This window comes from Saccopteryx leptura, chromosome 11, assembly GCF_036850995.1.
Source record: "Saccopteryx leptura isolate mSacLep1 chromosome 11, mSacLep1_pri_phased_curated, whole genome shotgun sequence".
NCBI lineage: Eukaryota > Metazoa > Chordata > Mammalia > Chiroptera > Emballonuridae > Saccopteryx > Saccopteryx leptura.
The window spans coordinates 6,182,198-6,205,792 of NC_089513.1; the positions used below are offsets into that span (position 1 = coordinate 6,182,198).

The following is a 23,595-nucleotide window of genomic DNA, read 5'->3' on the forward strand; positions in this document are numbered from 1 at the left end:
ACGCCTTCTCAGATCATCCAGGGTTTGTCCAAGACCAGTGGAACCCTGTCCCAGTCCTGTGCGGTAGTCACTGAGACAGCCACTGCACCAGAAGGAGACGCCTTCTCAGATCATCCAGGGTTTGTCCAAGACCAGTGGAACCCTGTCCCAGTCCTGCTCGGTAGTCACTGAGACAGCCACTGCGCCAGAAGGAGACACCTTCTCAGATCATCTAGGGTTTGTCCAAGACCAGTGGAACCTTGTCCCAGTCCTGCTCGGTAGTCACTGAGACAGCCACTGCGCCAGAAGGAGACGCCTTCTCAGATCATCCAGGGTTTATCCAAGACCAGTGGAACCCTGTCCCAGTCCTGCTCGGTAGTCACTGAGACAGCCACTGCGCCAGGAGACACCTTCTCAGATCATCCAGGGTTTGTCCAAGACCAGTGGAACCCTGTCCCAGTCCTGCTTGGTAGTCACTGAGACAGCCACTGCGCCAGAAGGAGACACCTTCTCAGATCATCCAGGGTTTGTCCAAGGCCAGTGGAACCTTGGCCCAGTTGAGCAAAACAGATAATCTAAGACAAACATATTGTTGTTTAAGCCATTAAATTTTGGGTAACTTGTTACAACAGCAACAGATATCTGATGGTACTATTCTTTGCAAATATAAAAAAAGAAAAACCCATAAAAATTATTTTTAAATATTATGTTGTAGAAATGCATGATTTGTTTCATGCATTATTAGTATCAATATGTTAACAATGGCAGAATTAATGTGCTCCCAGAACGTCGCAGGAAGACATGCTCTCCGTGGCGCCCAGAGCAGCTAGGGCAGTGGTCGGCAAACCACAGCTCGAGAGCCACATGTGGCTCTTTGGCCCCTTGAGTGTGGCTCTTCCACAAAATACCACATGCAGGTGCTACGTAGATAAGGAATGTGCCTACCTATATAGTTTAAGTTTAAAAAACTTGGCTCTCAAAAGAAATTTCAATCATTGTACTGTTGATATTTGGCTCTGTTGACTAATGAGTTTGCCGACCACTGAGCTAGGGCACTGGTGCTCAGAGCATGACGTTTGAGCATGGAAAGTTCAGCAGTGATTTCAGAGGCGTGTTGGCCATGTGTGTCAACAGATGAATGTGGGTATTGACTATTAACAACAGAAGTTAAGAATATTAAATAGTAAAAACCAAAAAAGAGGAATTAAAAGGCAGAAAAGAATAAGTTTTGCGGGCTTTAGTCTTAAGAGAGATAGCACCGGATTCAAACACATCAGGGCCTTGACTTAGAAGACTTCTCAAATGAGCTCCGAGGGTATATATATATATATATATATATATATATATCTAGACAGAGGCTAATGCCATATGATCTTGTATTTGGTGCAGGCGGGATAGCCCATGACTAAAACAAATGCAATACAGCAATATGTATTACTCCACAGCTTTTCTATCCTGAGCCACAGCTATCTAGGGAGAATGAGCTCACACAGTGTGTAGTCCTTAAGGGATTCTCCAGAAGACTGGGATAATGACTAGGGTGAAAAATTCAAGAGCTGCACTCTTTAAGTTGGATGTTCGGTCCTGTTGAACTATCAGGTGGTCCAGTGCATATTGAATCTGAAAGAAGGGACAAGGAGATGGGCATCTGTTTCTAAAGCTTGGTCACTAATGTCCTCCTGTCTTTCAATCAAAGGAAAAGTGTGTCCAGGCTGAGACGTCAGTTTACGTCCACTTCTCTGTCCTCTCCATTGATGAGGAGTTGCTAGGCTGTTTGGAGGCACTCATTAGAAGAAAAAAAATAGTATTTTATTTGGATAATACTCTTTCTCATCAATATGAACCAGAAGTTCTACGGTATAAATGTGAATAGTATAAAGCATAATTTTCTTCCTTGAAGAACATGCTAAGAATTCTAAAGCTCAGTGACTCAAGTTACCCAAATGACTCAAACATAGAGTTTTATCTCATAATGTAGAATTAAATTAAGATCTCTGTTGAAACAAGGTATGAAACAATACCATTTCCTTTTTTTAGAGAGCTTTCAATTTTGAGCTCTTCTTATTTACAACTTGTTTCGATTGACCATAACATTCCAAATTCATACACACCCTTGAACTGACCTTTGACAGTCTAAAAATTCCCTCATTGTTGAGGCTCTTTGTTTAAAAACAGGTCAAACAGGTTTTATTCCTTATATCCACAGGCATCACTGAAAAGGATAAACATAATGATTCTTTCTCTTGGTTCTAGTTTTAAAAAAATAGATGTTTACATTATTTATTTATTTGTTTATTTTTAGCTTGTCTTTTGTAGCTGCAGGAAAAATAATTCTTCGGTGGTTATTTTCTCTCTCTTTTTTGTTCTCATCAATAAATGTATGAAATACATACTTTAAGTAAATTCATAGTAATGCTTCCACAGCATTTTGCAAATTCCTTCCAAGGGAGCTGGCTTAGGAAAGAACTAATATAATTAGCATTTTTTGATGGATGACTAGTGTCAGGACACAGAGATGAGAATGCTTGTTGCAGTTGGCGATTACACCTGAGTGTGCATTGTATGCCACCGCACAAGATGACAGAAGAGAGTAAATTAAACTTATTCTTTTCTTTCAGATAACCAAAGCATTCTCTTCCTAGTCTTCTAGCTTATATTGTCATAAGCATATTTTTACTGAAAATTTTATGGTTATGCTTATTTTAAATCTGGCCAGATCTATAGCTAGCTACCTTGGAAACTCTGGTGAGTAATTCATCAAGGTCCTCCCATTAGAAGAGGAGATAAGCCCGGAAAAAAATCTCACTCTCCAAGTAAACAGTTGACTTGGGCTACAACCACTCTGAAATAATTAAGCAAATATTTTTTGTGTGCTTGCATGTGCTCGCAAATGCATCAGCTTGTTGGAGACAAGAACTTTCAGAGAAGGACTGAAGGCGACAGTCTCTATCAATTACTGATGTGATCTGACAGGACCACAGGAGGGAACATTCTAATCTAGACATTTGTATAATATCCTCAGTATGTGCGGTCGGCTCTTCTTATTTACAGCTTGATGAAGGGAAGCTTGGGGTCTTGTGTGCAAGCTTTATGCTGGTAAACATAAGCAGCATTAAGGACAAAAATTATAAGTAGTTGAGGTTGAATCTACAAAGACCTTTATGGGGCAGGATGTAAGGGCATTTCTAGGAACAGAAGAAAAGTCCTTCTTTTCTGGTTGTTTTTAGTCCTTAATATAGGGATTTATTTATTCCTCCTCTTTAGAGTTTAAAGTATGTTTGTTTGATTAAAATCGTCACTCCTGAGGCCTTACGAGGAATCTTTTGAAACTTTGATTTTGACTTTAAGAAATAGTCTTTTAAGGGGACATGATCATAAAATCACCATGCTAATTATAATTCAAAAGCTAGAACCCAAAAACTGTGAAATTTTATGACTATATTAAGAAATAAATGAGTAAATAAAGTATTATATACAATAAAATTATGGTGATGATAGACGGAAAACTTTCAACTGTATGAACTCTCATCTCTTACTATCCTTCAAGAAATCAACTGTGATAATTTAGATTTAAAGGAACTGGACTTTATATTCAAATTTTCTATTTTCACCTTAATGACTCTTCTTTGTCCTAAGAAAAAACATTTAACATTAGAGTTAACATAGGATCAAAAGGGAAATGCAAACATTGACCTGTCCCTGACTTGACCACTTGTCATAATCTTATTACCCAAAAACTTTCCTTTCAGTTAAAAAATTGGGAGGTAAAGGTACTGAGTTGAAAGTTGACTTAATATCATAATAGAAAAATATTTGAACAGATTCACACTAGATTTATCATGCTTCTCAATGTATTCTACCTTCCAGTATCCTGAAATAGGATTCAGAGTATTTTAATGTCTAGAAATAACAAAACTGGGGGTTGGGTTCTGTTACTCTTTATTCGCTAGGGTTAGCCAGCTGACTCAGCATCATTTGCTAATATTTCTGACTATTCTCCAAGGTTCTCCAGTACCAATTTGGCTATAAAGCAAATATCTGTATAAGAGTTTGTATGTTTCTTCTAATGGTCCAAGATCTATTCTCATGCAGATGATGCCTGATAGGGCATGTCTTCTCAGCTTGTTCTTCAAGAATGAACTGGCAAAATCACAAGAGTTCTCCTATGTTCCCTTCCATATAACCATTAGAATCTGCTTCTTAAGTTTCACCTCTTCACTCTTTCCATCTTTAGTTTGTATTATTCTTTACTGTATTTCTAATCTTCTATCTGGGGATAGCTTCCTTCTACATGAAATATGTTTTTTAGTATATCTGCTTTTCTTTTTCTGAAGGTCGGCTGTCCGACTTGGTTTGTATAAAGTATTTTTATTTTGCATTAACTATTGAAGAACATTTTCACTGTGAATAGAGTTTTAAGTAGACAGTTATTTTTCTTTAGTATTTTATAGATTTTATTCCATCCCCCCCTCTGGCTTTCATAACTTCTATTGAGCTATTAGCTATAAGTTACATTGTACTTCTGAAAATAACCTGTTTCCTTGTAAGTGCAGTTTTTTTTTTTTCCATTTCTTCATCTCAGGTTTAGTAGAAATTCTTGACTCTTTGATACGATCTCTTTTATTATTTCTGAAATTCTCAGTCATTATATCTTAAAATCTTGCATCTGTCCAATTATCTCTCTTCTCTTCTAAGACTCCACTTAAACCTAAGAATTCTCTGTTTTCCATGTTCTCTTCCAGACTTTTGTCTATAATTTTTTATTTGGATATTTCCTTCTGAGCTTCCCCCCCCATTAGTTAATTATTTCTTTGGGTATGCCTAATTTGTAGCTATACACATTTAATTAGTTTACAATGCTTGTTGTTTTATTTGTTGTATAGACCTGCATATTTTTTGACATTACTTATATCAAAAGAAGGAGTCTTGATCCACTTCCATTAAATTTGGGCTTGTCTTAGTGATTTATTCTAGAGAACAGGATGGGACCCAAGTGACGTCTCTGACTTTCGATTTTAACTCACAAAAGCTGGCTTCGACCTGACCCCTTTTTTCCTGAAACACTTGCACTTGGAACTCAATCATGATGCTTAGGAAGCATAGGCCACATCAGGTAGGCTACATATAAGGGTCCAGCTTACTCCCCAGTGGAAACCTAGATCTGAATAGCATCAGCTTCCAGACATGTGATCAAGGAAGATGTTTCATGCCAGCCTCCACCAGCTTGCCTTAAACACATGAGACAAATGAATGAACAAGGTCTGCTTAGCTGGGCCCAGTCAGTTCTGAGGACTGTTAGAGATAGTGGTGATGATAAAAGTATTATCAATACTACTACTAATAACAATAACAATTTTTGCTGTTTTATGCTACTGTTGAATATTCTCATTTTCTCAGTTTTAAAAATAGTTTCCAGTGTGTTGGGTAAATTCCCAATCTTGTTGTTTATCTCTTTAAAGGGTGTGAGTGCATTTACCTCAAAATCTGCAGATGAGGACTCCAGGGTCTGGTGTCTCCAGGTTTGTTTTCATCCTCCACCATTTCTTCTCATTCTTCTCCATGCTGTCTCCACTTGCTGTGTGTTCTCATAATTTTTTATTGTGTGATAAACTTATTTTATGGAAATAATTTGAGCCCTCTAAAATGCATATTATCTTCTTCCTGAGATGATTTATGTTTGCCTTCTTCAAGATCCCGCCATTATAGATTCTGCCCTTGGAATGAGAATGCGGGCAGAATGACTCAAGAGAAGAAGGACGTCTTAGAGAATTATGGCATTGAGGCTTACTCTGTCGCTTAAAGTAAAGACAGTCACACAGCTTTTGAGAAATAAATGTACTATAAGTTAAGTTTTATTTCTTTAAATTAAAAAATCATAGGACTTTGACAATTTATTGATTCTAGAATTCATTTATATGCACACACACCAAAGATATGGAGACAGGTCGGTTTCGGTGCAGCGTCGCAGGGCTTCATCAGTAGGCCACAATGCGAGAATTAACTATGAAAATTATCTATCATCATAAAGGCTGTAATGCTAGGGAGGGCTTGGAACACAAGACTGCATTGATCACTGAAGGAGTTCCCTACAAAAGGTGTGGGTAAGGGAAAAACAAATAAAGAGCGTAGCTATGAAAGATGTGACCTTGAGCAAAGTTGTGACATTAGAGACCATAATTAAGATCATCCGCACCCTCCCATGATCAGTTATTATGCACAGATGTCAAAGTGGGACAGTGCAGAAGGCTGATGGATAGAAAACCTATTCAGTTGGAATACGGTGCTGGAGGAGAGCTCTGTGGATACCCTGGACCATCAGAAGGCTGGATAAGTGGGCCCCTAAGGCAAATTGTCTAAAGCATCACTGGGGGCAAAAATGACTGAACTGAAGCTGTCTAACTTGGGGCACATCATGAAAAGGCAGGGCTTTGGGGAAAACGACTGCTGGGAAGAATCAAAAGCAGTACACAAGGAGGAAGACCAAGGAGGAGATGGACTGACTCCATCAAAGAAGCCACAGGCATGAGTCTACAGGAGCTAACCAGGGCCGCTGAGGATTGGCCACTGAGGATATCACTCATTCATAGGGTTGCCAGGTGTCGGAGCTGACTCACTAGCATGTAACAACAAATATATCTGAGAGAAAGAGAGAGAGAGAGAGGAAAATAAACAGAGATAGAGACAGAGACAGAGAGAAAGATGATTCCAAAGCGGAATTAAACGTGTAATTATACACTATAATATCTCGAGAAGCCACTAGCGATTATTATGCTTCATAACATAAATCTAGTTATAAAATATACATAAACAATATCGATGCAAAGCTTGTGTTTCCTGAATCATGGTTTCATGCTGAACCTTTAAAGTGTGTCTTGTTGGAAAGAATGAACGCTAATATCAACTGCTCGTCCACCTCACAGGGCCAAGGACTTGAGGTGTCCATCACGTTTTGCTTCCAGCAATTTAATTATATTCTTTCCTCCTCTAAGATGAGGGAAGAATTAGGGTTCAGGATCTGGTAAACCATTGCTTTGGATTCCCGGTGTCTTAGCTGTTTAGACTTTGAGCGGACTCCCAAGTTTTCCCTTTTGCCAGAGTCCAGTCTGTTTACATGGGTGGTCATCCTCACCCTCATTTCCAGTCCTCAGCCAGGTCAACGCTGTCTTTGGTCACATTACAGAATGGGAGGCAGACAGAGAACCAGTGGACCAGGGAGGAAGCAAGTGTTCCCAGTGAATGACTATGACGGCACTTTTCTATATGGCGGAACTCCCGACTCGTGCTACACCAGCAGACACACTCCTGTCCATGTAGGAGGGGAGTTCCTGGCCTGACAGAAAGTGATTGCTAACTCATTGATGAGAGAATACCATCTCCATGCAGCCAGGACTGCTGTTGAGTTTAATTCTCCAAGCCAGTGATTACCTGGCACAAAATAGTCTTCTTTTTTTTTTATTAAAAAATAGGGGTCTCATCATCATACTACAGAAACACTTTAACAATTTCACCACCCTGTAATTTTTAAACCCTGTCTCATAGTACCTTAGTATCAATACTTATTAGGCACAACATGAAATATACTTCCCATATTTTCTATTGATTTCATAAAGTATTTCTTATTTCTCAAAGCTTATGCTTTACATATGGAGAAATATCTTTTTAAATGAAAAAAATGCGTCAATTAATACTTTCACATATTAATATTTGTATTACAGAAGCTTTTCATGATGAAATATCACCGTGTTTAGGGATTACTATCCAGAGTTGGAATAAAATGTGCTTCCAACTCACCTAAGGGTTTCTGCTTAGAGCAGAGATTTTTCCACCGGTGTGCCGCAAGAATTTTTCAAACATACAGTACCCGACTGTGTAGTCAGGGGCACTGGCCTCTGTTTCCTTAGACTGCCAAATAAAAAATAAATGACAAGAGCCAACACAATAATAGCCACCGGTGTGAATGCATCAAAATTATACCTATTTTTTTTTGTCAGATCAGCAAAAGATATTCTTTTTTTTTTGATGTGCTGCAGAATTTTAATAGTTTACATGTGAACTGAGATGAAACAGGTGGACAGTCGCTGGCTCGGAGAATTATATATACTCAACAACAGTCTTGGCTGCGTGGAGATGGTGTTCCCTCAGCGTTCAGCCAGCAGCGGGGGGGGGGGCTCCCCTCCACCTCCTTCCTTCCACCCCCCATTGCTGCCAAGGCGCCAAGAGGCCAGTCTGCTGCTCGGAGTCCCCAGGGCTCGGGGCGGACACCAAGGTCCCTCTGCCCTCACTCCCATGAGCGGCAGTGACCTAGGATTTTGCCTCAGCGGACTCTGCCTCAGAAGCAGTATGTGTTTTAGAAGAACACAGGCAGAAGACGTTACTGCACTCACTGTGTCTTTTATCTTCTGTGCTCTGATGCTTTGGCATCTAGGACCTTGCTGATTCTAAAGGTGCTGCCTCCAGCTCTAGAGGTAGCCGATTCCTGGAGACAGTCAATAACTCACTTGGCAGGCATGCTTTGGAAGTGCAAACCTACCATTCCAGAGCCTCCACCTCCAAGTACCTACATACTTCATTGGGCGCTCACACCCCGGTCACTATCTATCTGCCCTAATCACTCCAGGGTGAGGTAACCAAAATCTAAGGTCAGCCCTCAGACCCCTGCACCTGCTGAGATGACTCAAACCAGCCACTCCTGAGCCTGCTCAGCCTGTCTCCCCAGGTCCCCCCAAAAGGCCCTCTTCCAGGGTTCCCTGTCTCCTCCAACTAAGCCTGGGGCTTTTCCACGTGGCCCCGCCCCAGCCAAGTCATGGGACGCCCCTCCTCCTGGGAAATGTGAGTAACCATCTTTTTAATGGAAACAATCTCCTGGTCTGAAAACCCTACCAAACCCGAATAGTAATAATTCCTATTAAAAGAATTACCCTTGTACTCTGAGTAACTTTCTTTTGTTGATCAATACTTATTAGGCACAACATGAAATATACTTCCCATATTTTCTATTGATTTCATAAAGTATTTCTTATTTCTCAAAGCTTATGCTTTACATATGGAGAAATATCTTTTTAAATGAAAAAAATGCATCAATTAATACTTTCACATATTAATATTTGTATTACAGAAGCTTTTCATGATGAAATATCACTGTGTTTAGGGATTACTATCCAGAAACAAATCTATATTGGATGTAGAAATTGGTGGGGTAAATTGAGTCAATCTCTCTGGAGTAGAGAAAAAGTGAAAGAGAATTTTCCTTAAAACCAGAACTCATGAGTTTATATCATGCAAGAAACTAAAATATGTTTAAAATTCTCAACTGGTGAGTGGGTAAAGAATTTGTAGTATATGTATAGCACAATACAAAGAAATAAACTCCCCTGTATGAGACACTCTGGAAGAATCTAAAAGGCATCATGCTAAGTGAAAGTAGCCAGACACATTTAAATGACATTCTTTTGAAAAAACAACTGTAAGGATAGAAATCAGATTGGTGTTCCCTAGAAGCTGGGGGTGGGGTGGGTAGTTTTGTACACTTGGTATCCATTTGGAAATTAGAAATTATTCACAGGTTATTCTCCTGTGAGAATAGAAGGAGCCGAATTTAAGACACCATTCTAGGCAGGAGTTATAAGTCACCAGAGGAAGATGCTTTTATCATTTTTGCAGAGTCTGTTCTCTTAACGCAACTCTTAGTCACTGAAGGCATAATCCAAGAGTTTTCTTGAAGTGAACCAACAGAGGGGCGTGCTAAGGGAGATGAGGACAGGCGGAAACCGTGTGATGGCAGGGAGGATCAGCAGAACCTGCCCACATAGAGACGCGAAACAAAATAAAAAAATACAACCCTAGCTCTTCTGGGGTAAGGTGGTCACTGTTTCCAGAGTGAAAAGAGATCCACCACAGGAGGACCTCACAAATGCATTTAACTGTTTGTCACTAATGATTATAATTGAAATTAGCTGCAGATTATATTGCCCCCTAGTTCTCATCACATGGCCCCATTCTTAGCTAAAACTTTTCCAATTGACTCCTCAAGGTTTAGCTGTACCAAATAAGTGGGTCTCAGAGAACGAAGTCCTCAATGATCTCGTAGGCAGGAAAGAATGCTTCCTCAAGGAGGGCACCATTTCATCGGGGTTGGGTTGGCGGGTGGGTATCTGTGTTATACTCTGACCTCCCCAAGAGAGAGAAATTGGTTCTGAGCCTCCTCAGCCAGCCAGGAGGACCAGCCAGGAGGAAATAGAACTGAGTCTGTTGAACAGAGCCTGGATTCCGGCTGCTGAAATGATATTGCTAAAGCATCCCTTTTCCTTTTGATTAGACTTTATACACTGCTCACAAAAAAGAGAGGATAAGGGAACGTGCAGATGCTCCAGTACTTTCAGCCTTTTGTGTAGTGCATTTTCACCAGTGAAATAAAAGTTGGTTTTGCATCTCTTCTGCATAATCGAATAACTTTCTTTGACTTGTTGTTTGCTTTTCTGATGTTCTTGTTTAATTTAAAAGAGATCAAATTCTTCTTTTTTTTTTTTTTTTACTGCTTTATATTCATTTTCAAATATCCCTTCATTTTTGTGAGCAGGATATTTCAAATAAATTAGTTAATTCCAGGAGAACGGCTTTTGCTGTCTAGCCCTCTTCTGAATGAACCAGTTCCTGCCAATTGCCTTGATCATAATGCAATGAACACAAACATCGCAGCCTCAGAAATCCGTGCCCAAGCAAAGTGGGTTCATGGTGGTAATAGAAAAGCAAATAGAAAGACAGTGGGGGTGCGTTCAATGCTGACATGACCAATTCAAACCCTGATTTGACTTGTTTCAAATACAATCCCTTTACAGAGCAATGGAGCGTGAGTCTTTCAAAGGCAACTCCAGAGAGAAAGTTTTTATTTCAAAGAGTGTGAGGAGGGAAGGATTCATTGCATCTGCTAAGCCAAATGTCAGAAGTTATGTTTCTCATTCCTTAGGCCTGTGTGGTTAACTAACCCCCTGACTGACAGTTCTACCACGCAGAACAGGTGGGGGAGGCGGAGGAGCTGATGTCTTTAGCTTGAAAAGTTGTCAGCATATGCCACCTTGTTTACTATCGTGTGTGTGACCTGGTTTGCAATCGCTCTTCTGAAATAGAAAACTCTGGTGTCCTTTAAGTTCAGATACGGCCTTCAATTAAAACAAAAGGCAACAATTGGTCTAATTCATAGTAGCTGTGTCTCCCATTAGCTGCAAGTCAGACAGTGATCATTTTCTTATATGTACATCATCTCACTTAATTCTAGAACAACATGGCCCTGGTCAGTTGGCTCAGGGGATAGATCATTGGTCCTGCGGCATGTGGACATCCTGGGTTCGATTTCAGATCAGGGCACATATGAGAAGCAACATCTGCTTCTCTTCCCCTCCCTCTCCTCCTTCTCTCTCTCATTTCCCCTCCCGCAGCCAGTGGCTCAGATGGCTCAAGAGTTGGCCTCAGGTGCTGAGGATGGCTTGGCTAATCTGAGCATTGACCCCAGATGGGGATTTCTGGGTGGATCCTGGTGGGGTGCATGCGGGAGTTTGTCCCACGATCTCCCCTCCTGTCACTTAAATAAATCAGTAAAAATAAAGAAAAAATAAAACAACACCACGAACCAGGTAAAATTAATTTCCAGTTTTCAGATGATACAACTGATGCTCAAAAGAGTTTAAATATCTCACTCAAGGGAATTTTAACCTGGAATGGATTGCCTGAGATTTCATATTCTGGTCTAAAACTACTTCATTACATGACCTTAATGTAAGGAATGTATAATGTCATAATGTCAAATTTGTTCAGCTATAAAGGCTTTCTTTTTTCATTCTAGTGTTTTTTCCCTAAGGAATGGTTTTTCTAAATTATATTTATTACAACCAAAATTGCAAATAAAAGGAAATATACAAAATGTGTTTCTGCGATATAATTTGATTTATGCACACATGTTATTCACATCAAATTCTTCATGATTCATGTACTGTTGGGGTCGTTCTGGGAGCCAATGCAAGCAAAATTCTTGACCATACACTCACTGAATTTGGGCGAATGTTACAGCAGCCATAAACTATTTACCATATAAAAATACTGCTAAATATTTAATGATCAGGATAGATTTCCCTGCAAGATCTCCTCAAGCTCTTTTCATCCAACTTGGTGGTATATTGGTGCTAATAAACATCTATTTTATTTATTATTTTTTCATCTGACCCAGGTATATTGATAAAAAAAAGCTATGTTAAGAGATTACTCATTTATAAGAAACATTAATGGATTATATGTTCTGTTCTAAATCTAAATTTGTTTTACTTATTTTCTGTCAACTGTTTTTGAGCATATTGGGGGTTAGTCAGGGCAAAGGGTCTGAGCGTCAAGAGATGTTACAAGTATTACATTTACCGCAATCAAGAGGCACCAGCAAGGCAGGCAGAGCTTTGGGCCACCTGCTTCTTAGGACCTCTCTCCTAGCATTGGATGTGCACCGCCTCCCCAGATGCATGAGGTCTGTAAGTGAGGAACGCAGCTGGGTCAGCCCTCAGAGAGTGTTGCGCTAGGAAATACCTTTATTTTATGTCCTGAATATCTTGTGCCAGTGGCGCTCTCTAGGGAGCTCTGTCTCATAATTCCACCGTTGTGGAATCCCAAACCAGGGGCCTGCCGCTAAGAGCCTCCATGGATACAGAACCTCCCCCCAGCAGTATCATCAGTCCACTTCCCAGGTGGCCACTCAGCATGTTGACAAGGTTAGACTGGACACTTGCTTTCCCTCTGTTCCCTGGAGGAGTGCCCTTTAGTATTTCTCGGGAGAGAGGGGGGTCACAGACTAGGTGTGTTAACTTCCTTCTCTACCGTGGGGTTCATTGTTGAGTTTATAACTTATTTTTATCACTTGACTCAGAGCACTGATGAAATTTAGGGCCAGGACTGGCCACCTCATGCCTATGTGATCCAGACATCGATGTGTCATGGTGAGGCTGCCATCTTAGGCATGAGATTATTTTATTTCATTTGGAAAGGAAGGGGCAAAAAATAAGTAGATATATTTATACAAATCCAGCACCCATATTGCACAAATATACTGCTCACAAAAATTAGGGGATATATTTTATCACCTCATATTCCTTTTGAAGTCTCCCCTAACTTTTGTGAGCAGTATGATTCAAACAGCTCTAGTTCAGGCAGGTAGAGATCCGGGGTTTTGAGGGGTCCAAAGTTTATACAGTTTTGAAGGCTTTTACTTTAATAAGAACAGAAAAATATTTTACCGGTGCTAAATGACAAAAATATTGATCACATATGTTCAATATTGAAGTTGCCAGGGTGCCTTTTATTAAAGAGGGGTCCTGAATCCATAGCTCATTAGCATATCATTAAATCTGTCTATAGGTGAATATGATACATGTGTCAAAAGAATTGCATCCAGTTATGAAACTCAGGAAAACATACAAATAAATAGAAGAAATGACTGTGCCTTCAAAGATGTTTAGGCAAAGCTAAAACAGAAATTAAAAATAAAAAGTGTAGCCTGACCAGGTGGTGGCTCAGTGAATAGAGCGTCAGACTGGGATGTGGAAGGACCCAGGTTCGAGACCCCGAGGTTGCCAGCTTGAGCGCGGGCTCATCTGGTTTGAGCCAAAAAAAAAAAAAAAAAAAGCTCACCAGCTTGGACCCAAGGTCGCTGGCTCGAGCAAGGGGTTACTCGGTCTGCTGAAGGCCCACGGTCAAGGCACATATGAGAAAGCAATCAATGAACAACAAAGGAGTCCCAACGAAAAACTGATGATTGATGCTTCTCATCTCTCTCCGTTCCTGTCTGTCTGTCCCTATCTATCCCTCTCTCTGACTCTCTCTCTGTCCCTGTAAAAATAAATAAATAAGTAAAAATTAAAAATAAAAAGTGTAGAGAATAAAGCCATAAATATGTGCACGATGTCTACTCCGGCTGCCATTATCAAAACAACTTATCCTGTGCATGGAGCTGGTCACAGTGACAGAAATTTTAATAGCATACCCTCTCTCTTAAAGACAGGTATCAAAGTAAATAGAGTAGTCCCCCCTTATCCATGAGAATATCTTCAAGACCCCCACTGCATGCCTGAAACCGCAGACAGGACTGAACACTACACATACTTTCCCTCTGTACACATATTCTTTTGATGAAGTGTAATTACAGATTAAACACAGTAAAAGCTGAACAACAATAATAAAATAGAACAATGAGAACAATAGACTATATTAGACATATGTGAATGACTACTCCTGATTTTCAACCTAATCTTTCATTTCTTCAGTATTCTATATTATAGTAAACGGCAACTGCATTTTTCTGGTTGCTTGGGCTAATTCTTGAAGTCATATACGAGTAACATGTTTTTCTCACTTCCCACACCTACTCGGACTCTAACTTGAAAGCTGGCATCTTCCCGTCTTCCCTGCTAGACACCTTTGGTCTAATATATTTTTCTGAGAAAAATTAAAAAGCCTTGATTACTCTGTCAAACAGCACCCACCCACACAGCATGTCTATCACTTTAATATGTTTTTCCCCCATTACACTCATTAACATGTGATATATTATGCATGTTTGTACTAATTTCTTTGTTTTGTTACTTTCCTGCCTAAATAGCTTATTAGCATCTGGAAAGCAGAAGTCTTTGTTCCCTGAGTTGTCCCCACCACCTAGAACCATGATGGTGAACCTTTTTATAAAAACAGCCCACTTTTGCAGTGCTGGTCAACCTGGTCCCTCCTGCCCACTAGTGGGCTTTCCAGCTTTCATGGTGGGCCAATTGCAGCGCCATTTGGTTGCTCTGCTACTGCCCACAATAAAAGCTGGAACGCCCACTAGTGGGCGGGAGGGACCAGGTTGACCAGCACTGCAAAAGTGGGTGGTTTTTATAAAAAGGTTCGCCATCATGGACCTAGAACAATGCTTGGCATATAATATGGACTCAGTAACTGTCTGTTCTGTCAAATATAAAACACCAACGATGACAAGGCCCATCCTCATTTTCTATATCACTGAGGGAGAAAAATGTGCCAATTGTACTATCATACAAGGTTGTTTTTTTATCACTTACATTTTTTATATGTGTTGAAAGACTTAGGCTCACTTGACATGAATTATAGTATATTATTCTTATCCATGCAGAAAAATACAAATAAAATAAATTAGGGAAGGAAGTGCTAAAACTTTCACACCTACAGAGTCTAACTGTTGTGAATCAACCCAGAGTTATCCATGCCCTTTGTTCTTTTTTTCTCAAATGTCATTGCACTCACCACCAGGAGTGCTGGTGCTACGGCCGTCTTCACTCAAGAGTGTGCCGATTTCCCTCCAAACCACCAGCACGTATTCAGTAAGTTTAATGCTAGTTGGTGCATGACATTATCTACCAGAAAGTATTCATAGTGAGTTTGTAGAGAGCATCCAGGACTCATGTTCCTTTTTCAAATGGTTCTAAAAGGTTTCTTGACCAAAACATCGAAGAGTTGCAATTAAACCGAAATATAATTAAACTCAAGGAGGGAGGCACAAACACTGCACATGATGTCAATGGAAGAGAGAAGGACATGGGTATCTCTGGCCAGGGCTGTGTGCATACCCGCAACGGTGACTACATCACTGTCACCCTGGGCTGCAACCAATGAAGGATGCCATTAATAGAAGATGTCATAATAGCAACAGAATATGCCTCGGCTTCCAAAATGTGAGAATATGTGTATCTCATATTTTGAATGAATCAATCAATAGTTAACAAATGAGTGGCTCAACTGTTCTAAATGTCCCAGAGAAGAGTCATCTCCTGTGAGGCGTCTCATTGCTGTAGGTGATGACCTGTCTCCAGTCTGTGAAGGAGATCAGACCAGAGCTTCACATCTCTCTCCATTGATTTTTATCTCTTTGATTCTGGCAATCATTCCTTGATTTAACCACTGTTACTAAAATTTAGAAACTTTCTGAAGTGAGAATAAAAAAACCTAAAAGGAAGGCCAAACTGTCATTGGAATCCCTACAGACCAATTAATGCAAAGCAACTCACACTGAAGTATGTGTGGGCTCAATAAAAATGTATTGAACTTTAAAGTTAATGGAGCAAAAATTAAGATCAGAGCCTCCATTTCTTGATAAGAACCATTTCCTAAGTCATTTAATTAATGTTTTATCCTGGGGGAGAAAATCAGTACCAGTGTTATAGTAGCAAAAGATTTACCAAATAGACAGAAAAAAAAAGGCACTAAGTTCCTAAATGGCTTTGTCTTAGCATTACTTCTTTGGAATTACAGAAAAAATTTACATAGATGCATTGTTTTAAAACATCACAGATATCTTCAATGCAAACTTTTAAAGGAGAAGGTCTTTCTTATTCCCTCTAACATGCAACTAAAACTCAGTTGAACATTATGATTTAAATTTTTGTGACGTTCAAAACCTGCATTTATTCTCTGGGATGATTTATTTTTATTTTTATTTTTTTGTGACAGACAGAGAGACAGCGGGACAGACAGGGACAGACAGAAAGAAGGGAGAGAGATGAGAAGCATCAATTCTTCATTGTGGCTCCTTAGTTGTTCATTGATTGCTTTCTCATTTGTACCTTGGCCAAGGGGCTACAGCAGAGCAAGTGACCTGTTGCTAAAATCAGTGACTTTGGGCTTTAAGCCAGTGACCTTTGGGCTCAAGCCAGTGAACATGGGTCATGTCTATAATCCCATGCTCAAGCCAGCGACCCTGAACTCAAGCTGGTTTGAACCTGGGTCCTCCACGTCCCAGTCCTATACTCTATCCACTGCACCACCACCTGGTCAAGCCTCGGGTGCTTTCAATCACTTGCCAAATACTCTGATAAGAACTAGAGAAACAGAGATAGCTAAAAAATAATCCCTGTCCTTAGTGAGCCCACAGGGCACCTGGAGAGATAGATCGACCAATGATTCTAGTATAACGTAGGAATTGCAATATGGAGGTATTTATTTAGTGAGTGGGTATTGCGATCACCGAAGGGTCATACATATTAAGAAAATAGGTTAAGTTATGCTTGTACTTTTAAAAATGATAATGATGTCAACTCTACATCTCAACGGCTGAACATAACAAAGGTCCATTTGTCACCGAGGCTGTGTCTGGTGTGGGTCTGGACAAATCAATGGGGCAACTGGGTCGGGGACAACTCTGTGGCTGCCACTGTGTGGCTCAGACGTCTGAGCACTAGACCATGTCAGTTGCCACAACAGGCCAAGGGCTGGAAAATTCCCCAACTGGCATGCTCTAGGCTAAACTGTGTCCCTCCCACACCCCCAACAATCCATATGTTGAAGCCTCAACCACCAACAAGGCAGCATTTGAGCAGAGGGTATTTCCAGGCTCAGTCGGGTCAGAAAGGTGGTTCTCTGAGATATAAGATTAGTGTCCTTAAGAGATGAGATACCGAAAAATTTGTTTCTTCTCCTTCCCTTTCTGCTGTGTGAGGACATGGTGGAAAGGCCGCTGCCTGCACCCCAGGAAACGAACCCTCACGGGGTACCTTCTCAGTTGGCACTTTGACCTTGGCCTTTCCAGTCCCCAGGACTGTGAGGTGGCTCACAGTTAAATATCTGTTGTTGAAGCCATCCAGTCTATGGCATGGTCATGACTTAGAAAGTCATAAATATTTCAGGGTTTATGGGATTTCCCGCCCTGTAAAAGCCTGTCAAAATCTTACTAGGTTGTTTATAAATGTAATTCCAGTTGATCATATGGACCAAAGGCAACACCACGTTTCTGGAATGTTTTTGAAGACCTACTCTGATTTGCTATAATATCTTATTTCTTCTTCCCCAAAACTCTTTTGATTTAAAGTTGCTATCTTGACTTTATCAAGTTCTGTAGAGGCACACTCAATCAACTCTTTATCATGGCTCATTTGTGTCTAATTAAAAGATTGTCCCAGGCATTATACTCTTCAACTGCTTTTTACCTTGCCGTACCTGAATCAGTTGAGAGATTTTGGCAAAAAGTGTAGAGATTACACATTTAATCTGTTGGGTTTTTTTCTTGAAGCTGTTCTAACTTGCTTTTGTCACTTAAAGACTTTCTTATTTTTTTCGCCGATTCTTTGGTGATTGAACATAATTACCTTTCCCAATTTCTCAAGGCTCTGAATTTTTCAAATCCCCTTTGTTTTTTGCTTGCAAGTTCTCAGTTATTTTGTGAAACCACTACACTGTTTTTCACAGAGGCCCTACAACTTTACATTTCCACCAACAGTGCACAGGATTCCAATTTCTCCACATCGTCACCAACATTACTCTTTCCTGTTTTTTTTTCATAGTTGCTCTCCTGATGAGTGCTAGAGTTTTCCTGTTTTTGCTTGCCTGTGTGTTTTCTTTAGAATGTCTTTTGAAGAGCAGAAGTTCATTCTGATGAAGCCCAACTTATCTATATATATCTGTAGATTGTGCTTTTGGTGTGGCATTTGAGAAATCGTTGCCTACTTTAAGGTTACAAATACTTTTCTTTGTTTTCTTCTATACGTTTTATAATTTTAGCTTATATATTTAGGCCTGTATCCTTTAGATTCCTTTAGGTTTTTTTCCTTTAACATTTTAAGGGTAAAGTAGTTTGTTTTCCATTGCTCTATACTCTGATTTCTCCACAGGCAATAATATTGGGGTGCAAACTCATCCCAAAGAATTCCATACGGGAAATTAGAGAGTTCTTGTAGATCTGCTGATTCTTCAATGAACTAGGCACCTGGTAACTTACACATTTTGCTCTGAGCACCAGTTAGTATAAAGCAACTACTCAGTTTTTTGCCTTGTCTGTACTCCAATGTCTTGTTGTACCTTTCTATTCTCTCCCGGCCTCAAATTCCTGACTCATGACAGGCAACACCAACTTTGATTCTAGATGTTGAGTTTATAATGATTTCTCCAGCATTCGAATGCAAGCTTCTCCTAAACTTTTGGCTTGGTGTCTCTCTCTCACCATATTTCCCATGTTTTTGGCTAAGGCTTTAACTTAGCAGAATTCTCTAGGAAGCATTCTTCCGACCTAAGTAGAAGCTTCATTCAGAAACTAGGAAAGGGCAAATTATGTAAATTCTGATAAAGAGTGATTAATCATCAATCTTCAATGACCACTACGTGACAATATTGTGATGCATGCCTTTTATATTTCCTAACTCACTCAACCTCTCCACACACATCTAGGAAGCAGATTATGATTCTCCTGATGCAAAAAAGAAAAATGAAGGCCAGAGGGTCAAATGGTACCACCTATGTTACGAATAAGTGACAGAGCTGTGATCTACATCTAGTTTTTCCTGATTCCTGGGTCACACAGGAGTGTGAGTGTTAACATAATTTATAATTTTAAAATATTTTTTCTTTAAGAAGGCTTTTCTGGCAAAAATAAAAACAAAGAAAAATTATCTTCTAAATCAAAAATAAATAAATTAATTAATTACCAGAACTAGAAACCAAATGAAACAGAAAAACCTTGGGGATTATGGACCTCACCTATTCTGATATATTTTTTTGTGTACTTTAAACTTATTAAAAATCATCAAAATCATAGAAAACCAATTAATATTGAGTGTCAGGTAAGCCAAATGCACACTGAGTGATCTGCTGTTTTGTTTGGGAATTCTGAAACCTCAGAGGGACAACTTCCCTTAAAGACTCGGAAGGAGCAAGGTCCAAGCTGACGTAGCTGGGTATAAATGAAATAAAAAATCTACATAACCACAATAAAAGAAAGAATAATTATTTGTTTTTTTAAAATCCTGAGACATCTACTGAAATGAGGAAACAGTTGAGGTAGTAAAATTGCTCTCCATAAAAATAAGAAAATACAGGGAAATCTAGGAGAAAGAGCTAAGCTAGGAGAACCTGAAGGTATATTGCTAACTGGTGAAAAATAAACCATTTCTTTTTATATATAATACACTAACTTTTAAGGCCAGCAAAAAAAATGTATAATAAAATTTAGGCCAGTGACTCTCTAATCCCTAATCCCTTTCTCAAAGCTATATAACTTTTAAAATAGTGTGCATGCCTAAAAATATTCATTTTCTAATGAAAATGTTTATTTCCTGATAGTTATCTAGAATGTGATTATGATTACACTGTCAGTATCTAGGCAGACATAATCACATAGTTGAGTGAAGTCACAGCCACTATGTAAACCCAGGATTGGAGGCTGTTAGAGAAATCAATGTGGTAGAGACTTTAATATTACCTCAGTGCAAAAGGGCTCCAGACTTGTAAAATTACTTCTGCTTATGTGTTTTTTTTCCCTTTAAAACTTTAAAAGACATCTGGTTTTCCTTATATGGATAGTATTAGAATCTGATGTTGACTAAGTACTTAACAGTTTTGTAAGAGAAACTTAAGAAATGAAAATGGCTATATCAAGTGCAACAAAAATTCACTATAATGACTTTATAACACCACAAATTCGTTTTCATAATGTGATGCACAAGGTCTCACACAGAATCCCCTAACCTTGTCTTGTCTTGGGTGTATGATAACAACATCACAAAGAGGTCATAGCATACAGACATTGATTTACTTGGTTGAAGCTCATGTTTAAATCATGTCTGTGAACAATGATGGTGAAGTAAGCATTCATTTCAGACATTTATGGATTCTATCCATATGCTGTAATCAAGAAAGCAACGTATTTGACTTGACATACTGAGTTTAAAATCTGAGTTACCCATTCCATAAATTATGAATTGGCACATGCATTGTCTTTCTGAATTAATATTTATGCTTACCTAATGCTATTAACATAAACACCTGGATAAGTAAATATTTATTCACTTATTTCAAACCTAAAAAGTAATATTTAAACAACTTTATATGGCCCTGGATGGGTGGCTCAGTGGTAGAGCATAGGCTTGGGCATGTGAAAGTTCTGGGTTCCCAGTGAGGACACACAGGAGAGGTGATTTCTCCACCCCTCACCCCTCCTTCTCTCTCTCTCTCTCTCTCTCTCTCTCTCTCATCTTCTCCTGCAGCCATGGTTGAGTAGTTGAGCAAGTTGGCCTCAAGTGCTGAGGATGGCTCCATGGCCTTACCTCAGGTGCTAAAATAGCTCAGTTGCTGAGCAGCAGAGCAGTGACCCCAGATGGGCAAAGCATCACAGGGTAGAGGGCTTGCCGAGTTGATCCCAGTCAGGGTGCCTGTGGAGTCTGTTTGACTTCCCACCTCTCACTTAATAAAAACAAACAAACAACTTTATATAAAACTTTCTTAAAAATTATTTGTTTATAAAACACTCACGTAGAATGCCATCATGGACACACTGAATTTTATGGAAGTCCTAGTATACTAAAAAGATAGTAGGATATAACAAAAGTATAATATTGTAATAGTATTGCAAACTACCATATATTGCATGATTCAAATAATTATGACACTATAATAATGCCAGCCTAAGAGTCGGAAATGATTTTGAATAGGGTAATTAACTTAACCATAGAATTAACACAGTTTTATTAGATTATAAACAATAATCTGGAGAGAGAAGATATTTTGCAAATTCCACTCTTTATAAAAACAATGGTCATCTGGGGTGCTAGTGGACAGAACCTTTCCTTCAGGAGTCTACCGGTCACACACCTTCTACGCTTGGTTGCTGCACTCAGAGCTTACCTTCCCGACTCAAAGGTGAACCACGTTGAGTCTCGCCCGTATCTCCTCAGTGAGCTGAGAGGCCACATCACCAGTTTGACCTTGGCATTGTGGATATCCCAGAGATAGATATTCTCATGAGTGATCTGCATTGTGCATTCACCATAAATATCCAGATTTGGCGTCGGCATAAGGTACACATTGAACCGCTCTGCAGAGAAACATAGGAGGGAGAAAAGAGGCATAAGTATGGCAGCTCCGTGTTAACTTGTCTGACTACCTACAGCCTTCAGAGGGCGCCACCATGTCCCTGGGGGACATCTGTGTACACTGCCTCTTTCTATATGGTATATGACAAAAAGAGTATGGTATATGGAAAAGGATTAAACTATTCTTTTTTTTTTAAAGATTTTATTTATTCATTATAGAGAGGGGGGAGAGAGAGAGAGAGAGAGAGAGAGAAGTGGGGAGGAGCAGGAAGCATCAACTCCCATATGTGCCTTGACTGGGCAAGCCCAGGGTTTTGAACTGGCAACCTCAGCGTTTCCAGGTTGACGCTTTATCCACTGCGCTACCACAGGTCAGGCGGATTAAATTATTCTTAATCATTAATTAATTTACTCACTCATTCTACAACTTTTTGTATGCATTCTCTACGGTCAAAACCAAATGGGTCAGGCCCTGGCTGGTTGGCTCAGTGGTAGAGCATCAGCCTGGCGTGCAGGAGTCCCGGGTTCGATTCCCGGCCAGGGCACACAGGAGAAGCGCCCATCTGCTTCTCCACCCCTCCCCCTCTCCTTCCTCTCTGTCTCTCTCTTCCCCTGCCGCAGCCGAGGCTCCATTGGAGCAAAGATGGCCCGGGCGCTGGGGATGGCTCCTTGGCCTCTGCCCCAGGCACTAGAGTGGCTCTGGTCACAACAGAGCGACGCCCCAGAGGGGCAGAGCATCGCCCCCTGGAGAGCAGAGCATCGCCCCCTGGTGGGCGTGCCGGGTAGATCCCGGTCGGGCGCATGCGGGAGTCTGTCTGACTGTCTCTCCCCGTTTCCAGCTTCAGAAAAAAAAAATACAAAAAAACCCAAAAACCAAATGGGTCAATTGTATGGTGGAGACAGAAGAGTAAAGAGCCACGTGGGTTTCAGTCCAAATGGTGCTTACTATCCACTTCTCCAGCATCCTAAGTGGATGTCATACACATAGTTCCTGATAGGAGTGTCTTTTTTTTTTTGTATTTTTCTGAAGTTGGAAATGGGGAGGCAATCAAACAGACTCCTGCATGCGCCCGACTGGGATCCACTCGGCATGCCCACCAGGGGGCAATGCTCTGCCCATCTGCGGCGTTGCTCTGTTGCAACCAGAGCCATTCCAGCACCTGAGGCAGAGGCCATGAAGCCATCCTCAGTGCCCAGGCCAACTTTGCTCCAATGGAGCCTTGGCTGCTGGAGGGGAAACAAGAAACAGAGAGGAAGGAGAGGGGGAGGGGTGGAGAAGCAGATGGGTGCTTCTTCTGTGTGCCCTGGCTGGAAATGGAACCTGGGACTCCTGCATGCCAGGCTGATGCTCTACCACTGAGCCAACCGGCCAGGGCTAGGAGTGTCTTTTTTAAAGCAAGAATTGACTCATTTTCACCCTTGTGGAATGAAGTATTCCATGCACACTCAGACTGACTCTCCCAACCCATCATGTTCACCTGCAATCTCAGCACATGATAATTGCAGGCGTTTGTTACTGCTGTCTGTAGAACTTCAGATGTGTTTTGGGGAGCAAATATAAAAATACTTATCTGTCTTCATTCCTGAATATTTTATACTTAAAAATATAACTATTAGGCACTCATTTCAAACCTTAACTTTATAACTTTTTGTGAGTCTCCAAGGCTACCACAAAATTCTGCAGCCCTTGATCCCCCCTTTTAATGCACTGTCTGCACTTTATTTTGAAAAATAAGATTACTTTGTAAGTTTCAGGGCATAAAGACCTTGGATGACCTATAAA

The 23,595-nt window shown here is 40.2% G+C and overlaps 1 protein-coding gene across 3 annotated transcripts in view; it reads right to left on the reverse strand.

The window, feature by feature from the left end:
- Nucleotides 1–23,595, reverse strand: part of DOK6 (docking protein 6) — a 253,275-nt gene that overhangs the window by 89,759 nt on the left and 139,921 nt on the right. For all 3 annotated transcript variants that reach the window (XR_010747363.1, XM_066352469.1, XM_066352470.1), the window contains exon 5: nucleotides 21,625–21,814. Coding sequence is in view for 2 of the 3 variants with exons in the window: in XM_066352469.1 (XP_066208566.1) it covers nucleotides 21,625–21,814 (190 nt within the window). In the remaining variant the exon portion in view is untranslated. The remainder of the gene's footprint in view (nucleotides 1–21,624; nucleotides 21,815–23,595) is intronic.